Source organism: Galeopterus variegatus, unplaced genomic scaffold (genome assembly GCF_000696425.1).
Source record: "Galeopterus variegatus unplaced genomic scaffold, G_variegatus-3.0.2 Scaffold3854, whole genome shotgun sequence".
Classification (NCBI taxonomy): domain Eukaryota; kingdom Metazoa; phylum Chordata; class Mammalia; order Dermoptera; family Cynocephalidae; genus Galeopterus; species Galeopterus variegatus.
The window spans coordinates 54,972-60,971 of record NW_007729965.1 but is presented as its reverse complement, the minus strand read 5'-3'; the positions used below and the strand labels follow the sequence as shown (position 1 = coordinate 60,971).

At 37.9% G+C, this 6,000-nt stretch overlaps 1 protein-coding gene across 1 annotated transcript in view; it reads left to right on the top strand.

Moving 5' to 3' along the window:
• Positions 1–6: 6 nt before the first annotated feature.
• CDC73 (cell division cycle 73) overlaps positions 7–6,000 on the top strand; it is a 36,644-nt gene continuing 30,650 nt past the window's right edge. Inside the window, exons 1-2 of the mRNA XM_008586154.1 lie at positions 7–176; positions 2,646–2,751. Coding sequence (XP_008584376.1) covers positions 46–176; positions 2,646–2,751 — 237 coding nt within the window. The 5' untranslated portion in view covers positions 7–45. The remainder of the gene's footprint in view (positions 177–2,645; positions 2,752–6,000) is intronic.

The window sequence follows — 6,000 nt, the reverse complement described above, 5'->3', positions numbered from 1 at the left end:
CGGCGGCGGCGGCGCCCGGGGCCGGCGGCGGCGAGGGGGGGGAAGATGGCGGACGTGCTCAGCGTCCTGCGACAGTACAACATCCAGAAGAAGGAGATTGTGGTGAAGGGAGACGAAGTGATCTTCGGGGAGTTCTCCTGGCCCAAGAACGTGAAGACCAACTATGTAGTTTGGGGGTAAGTCGGCATGGCCGTGGTCCCGGGATGGCGGGACAGCGGTGGGCGCCCTCAGGCGACCTCTTTGCCAGCCCCTCCCCCCGTCTCCCTCGGGGATGGGAAGAATGGGTGCTCCGGGGAAAGTTTCTCCTCAGAGCACAAGTTGCACTTGGAGGGTGAGGAGGGTCCTGGAGAGCTGCGTCTGGATCGGTTCGTGTCTTTAAGTCTTTGAGAAGCCAAAGGGAGCTTGTGACTGTTGCGGTCTGTTCTCACCTGTACGCGTTGAGCGCCCTGGACGTGCGGGGCTGGCGCGCAGGTGGCCCCGGGCAGAGGCGCGCGAGGGGGCGCGGCGGCGCCGGAGCCGGCGTTTCCGTTTCGTCCTGTTTCCCTCCGTCCGAGGCCGCCGTGCGTTGTAACTGTCTCCGCTGGCCCTGCAGCGCCTGGTCTGTTTACTCTTTCGCTGTTGGGGAGAGAGAAAGGAATCAGCTCTGCCGACTCAGGACGGGAAAGGGATTTGTTGAACTTGGAGGAGTCATTAAAGTCTGTGTTAAGGGTGAAGGCAGGAGTTTCTCAGGGACAAAGTTACTGGTGCAGTGGCGTGAGCTTCACAGGTCTAGGAAATTGATGGTGTGTACTGTTTTGGGAAGTGTGTTTTAAAGAGAAGTGTCGAGGAATGTTGACCCACGTGGAGTTTCGCGAATTTAAGTCATTCAGGAAGACATCTAGGGACAGGTCTAATAATCATGAGGGGCTTTTTAAACGATGTGACTATCATTGGTGCTTCAATTGGATAATTAGAACCTTGAGCCAGAACTTCTCTACTCCTTTTGTTTGATTGAATGGAATGAGCTTTATGCAGAGTCGACGAAAAAGTAGGGCAAATTTAGTCTGTTGGCTTTTAGTGGTTTTTTTCTTTTCCCTTTTGACTTAATTAGCATAATTTCTTCATAAAGAAAAGTTGATTAAATGATATTCTGAGAATCCTGCGCTTTACCCTTTCAAAGAATTTTGCATAGAGAGGATTACATTTTATTGGATTTTTAATTTTTTTCTTTAAAAAATGGTTATATTGAATCTGAGAAGTAGAAAAATTCCTAATACCCTGGTACTTGCCTCAGAGGAGGTTAACTGAATAGAGGAGATAAAACAGATAACTTGATGTGAAATGCTTTCTAGCTCTTAAGCGTGCAGTCACTTCTGGTTGGGAGTATTTGAGGGCGGTTCCATAGAAGTGTGTTTGGCATGTTTGCATCCAACAAAGTTTTCTGAATAAGTGACCGAACAAATGAATAAGCTTTAAAGAATGGGTAAGAATTTTGTGGGTGAAATGGGGGAGTAGGTCTTCCAGGATGAAGGAACAGTATGAAATACGTGAGAGCTGGAAAGGAAATGTTTTGACAGCAATTCAGTGAAGCCAGGAAAAAGGAATGCTTAGAACAGTAGATTTCAAACTTTTTCAACAGCTAATCACACCAAGAAGTTATTTTCATTTTCTGTATGTGTGTGTTTGTACACCTGTAAATATGTATATGTATAAACAATACTTTCGTTGCATGCAGTGCATTCTGTTATTTTTCTCTTTTCTATATCCTAAAAAGTCTGGTTGTTAACTCATGTATTGGATTTCATAGTACGGTAATTGATAGTGATGTGTGGACTGAAATATACGTACGTAGATTTAGAGGAAAAGTGGGATTAGAGGCTAGAAAAGTAGGTTTGGGGCTCATTATTAGTGGGCTGCATTCAGATGAGTTCAAATAATACATTGACATTTCTAGATGGGGAGAATGTAGGAGGACGGGTGGGATTGGACTCTAGGTCATATATGTGCCTTCATTAGAGAGCTTGGACCCTTAGACCACATTGTTTCATCACAAAGATAACTGCATTTTGTTTTTGCATTATTGGTCTAATTTGAGGGATGTCATAAGAATCATACCTCAGAAATTTATTGCTTTGTTTACTGTAAGAATATTGTTAAGCAGTATCTTGTTCAGTAAGATCCACAGAATAATTTTCTTTTAAGTTTGGCAACAATGATAGTTGTGTTTCTATCTCTTTTTTTGGCAGCTGGCCCGCAGGGGGATCTTAACCCTTGACCTTGGTGTTACAAGGCTGTGCTCTAACCAACTGAGCTAACTGGCCAGCTCTTCTCTTAAGCAGTTTATTTTCTCTATGGATCCTTTCCAATCTAATTGGTTAGGTTTCTCTGTTGACAAAGCCTAGAACCTTATTTCGGGCCTAATTCTAAAAAAGTGTATAGTGCCTTCAAGTATGAATTTTGTTTGCTTTCCCTATTTCTTGCTTTTTGTAATTGCCTTCTTTTGCGTTCCTTTTGCCTTTATACTTTGTGTATATTTTTGTTAGCCGTGTTGAATCCATTGTTGGGATAGCAAAGTAATTATAGATAAATAAATACATATATAGTAATTAAGCCCAAAGAGTTGAGTTAGAAATGCAAGTAAAAAAGTCTTGTCTTAATTATTTCAGGACTGGAAAGGAAGGACAACCCAGAGAATACTACACATTGGATTCCATCTTATTTCTACTTAACAATGTGCATCTTTCTCATCCTGTGTATGTCAGACGTGCAGCTGTAAGTAGGATTCATTTTAAAACTTTTTTTTTTAAACCTCATCGATAGTAGGTATCCTTTGGTGTGGATAACTTCCCTCATAGGTTTCAAATCAAAAGAATGAAAGGTTTATATGAAAGTCAGAAGATCAAAATTAGGGTACTGTGTCATTTATACCAATTTTTTAATCTGTGACTTTTTTTCACGTAAAGTGTGGGTAATGTTTGTAACAACAGAAGTTTTAAAGGCATCTATAGGAATTTAAAAAAATTATAAGCCTATGGAAAAATGAAGAAAACTTTTTGTCATAAGAATCAAGATTAATACTTTAAAAATTATTTTTTAAGCAACTAATACAGCTATTTTCATACTCTGTTGATAAATCTGTTTGTTTTTAATTTTGCTTGCTTTCTCAGTGTTAGAAAATTAATTTATTACTCCAAGGAAGTCTTTAGAAACAACTTGAAAAGAGCCGATTTCACAGAGACTTTGATGATGAGATTCTTCACTTGTAGGGGAGCAGTATATTATCGTTGATAAGTAAATAGGTTTCAGAGGTACTTGGGTATGATAGCTGTAACACATGGCAAATTGCTATTAATGCCCAAATAAAATGTCCTAAAGAGATTATGTTTACTTTGTAAAATAAGACTCTCCCTCAGATTACTTTTGGTAGAGTCAAACATAAGATTTTTGGGGGGATATAATGGAAATAATCAAATGTCTGACTTTAATATTTGTTTTAACTTACTTAAAATTAAGTATGTAATGTATTAATTTGGTTGGGCGTGGTGGCGTGTGACTGTAGCCCCAGGTACTCCAGAGTCTGAGGCTGTAGGATCGCTTGAGTCCAGGAGTTCTGGGCTATAGTGTGCTATGCCAATCCAGTGTCCCCACTAAGTTTGGAATCAGTATGGTGGCCTTCTAGGAGTGGGGACCCACCTGGTTGCCTAAGGAGAGGTGAATGGACCCACGTTGGAAATGGAGCAGGTCAGAAATTCCTGTGCTGATCAGTAGTGGGATTGTGATTGTGAATAGCTACTGCATTTCAGCCTGGGCAACATAGCGGGGTGGTCTCTTAAAAAAAAAAAAAAAAGATATTAGTTTATAAGCACTGCTTTTTCCCATTCCTTATAGTTCTAAAAACAATTTCATTCAAACTTTTCACAAACATCATAATTGTGTCTTTCATCACTAGAGCCACTTTTTGAACTATCTAACACAGTTGGTAGATTGCATTAAGCTGTGTGAAATTTACTTCTATAACCTTCTCCCCCCTCTCCAATAGTAATAGTTGAGGTTTCTGGCTTATGTTAGGTGTCTACCAAATACCAAACAATACCTTGTTATTTAAAACAATTGAGAAAGTATCCCATCATCTAATGGGCTTTGTAAGTTTTAAATCATAAGGCTCCTGCTTTTCTGAACAAGAAATACATATTTAGTCTTAACTATTTTTAAAAAAATAAAATTTAGGGCAAAACTACGTGGGATATTGTGCGAAAAATAATCGCATCTCTCTCTTTAAAGTTACTTTAACTCATATTGGATCTTTAAAAACTGAATGAGACAATTATTAGAGTGTTTTGTTTGATATATCCACTCATTTTGGGGTAATAAAGATGACTCAGATACTTGGTTTAAATTCCTCATTATGTTCTTGGGGAATGGTGGTAGCACATAACTGACAGCTATAATTGTTACTATGGACCCTAGGATACTCGGTCACTTAAGATTTAACTCTTATTTTTCTTAAGTACTTGCCAAATAAGAAGGGCAGAATTTTATAATTCTAGATTCTACAAATTTGAGGTTGTTGTTTCCTCATTCCTTTGCGTTACTTGCTCTTTCTTGTGAACAGACTATTCCTGAAATAGGTATTAATGACCCATACTTCAATTTTAGTGTGAGTAGACTTACGTCTTTTTTTTTTTTTGTGACCGGTAAGGGGATCGTAACCCTTGGCTTGGCGTCTCCCGCACTGCGCTCAGCCAGTGAGCGCACCGGCCATCCCTATATAGGATCCGAACCCGCAGCCTTGGTGCTCCCAGTGCCGCACTCTCCCGAGTGAGCCACGGGGTCGGCCCAGACTTACATCTTTTTTAATTGGCTGTAATGTGTACATAACTCAACAGTGACCAAATGATGAAGTATGTTATCAGGCTTAGAAACAATAATTTAAAAAAAATTAATTCAAATATATATACATAATTATATATATATAATTATAATTAATTATAATATAATATCATAAATATCAACTATTTATGATATTCCATGTAGCTGGTTTAAAAAAAGAATACAAGCATAAAAAACTCGTGTGCTCTTAAACTTTTGTACTCCTAAGGAGAAACTAAAATTTAGCCTTTTAAAAAAAAAAATTAATATTCAAGTGATTAAGTATAGTTCACCCAAATCATTGAGGAGTATGTGCAGAATGTTTGGTGCAGTGAAATGTAATCAGTACTCAGTATAAGGTAATTGGCCAACTATACTAAGAGTTCTTGATGTTACTTCATTCTTGCTCATATGAGATAACAAAGTATTTAAACTGTATAATCCCATAGCCACCAGTTTTTCTTGCACTCTATTGTTTGTTGACATTAGAAAAATGATAAGGAAAATTGTGATATTCATTGAATTCATGACAATCTATGAATTCATTGAATTCATTCAAAGATGACTTGGTGCCTAATGTATATACTTTTGTTTGCTCACCTCTTAAGAAATTGCTAATGTAGTAGGTGATTAAAGGAAAATTATCCATTTTAGTGAAATGAATAAGCTTTTCAGGTTTAATTTTTAAATTTTTTCCCCCGCTTACAGAATTTATACACACTCAAGGATAAAAAAGAAATATGTAATGTAGAAGGTAAACAACGACCATTAACATTTTTCTTTATAAATTCCTATACCTTTTTCCCTGCCTAAATTACATGTACCTATAGTTAATTATTAAAACTTTGTTTTAGTGGCTAATTTAGTTTATTTGAAAGAGTTCAGGTAAATATTTTGAAGAGATCTGATTTGTGTGTGAAAAAAGAGCACTTTGAAGACACTGCATAAAGTGAGAAAGCAGTGGGACTATGGGACTAAAAAGAAAATAGACTCACATGAGCAAAACCATCGTGAGTGTTACTAAAAAAAAATATGTAGAGTAAGCCAAGGGAAAAAAAGACTGGAACTGATAGTTTGAAAATGGATAGAGTCATTGCTTCATTTCTAATCATTATCTTTTGTATATCTTCCTGGAATTTCAAAAATAAAATT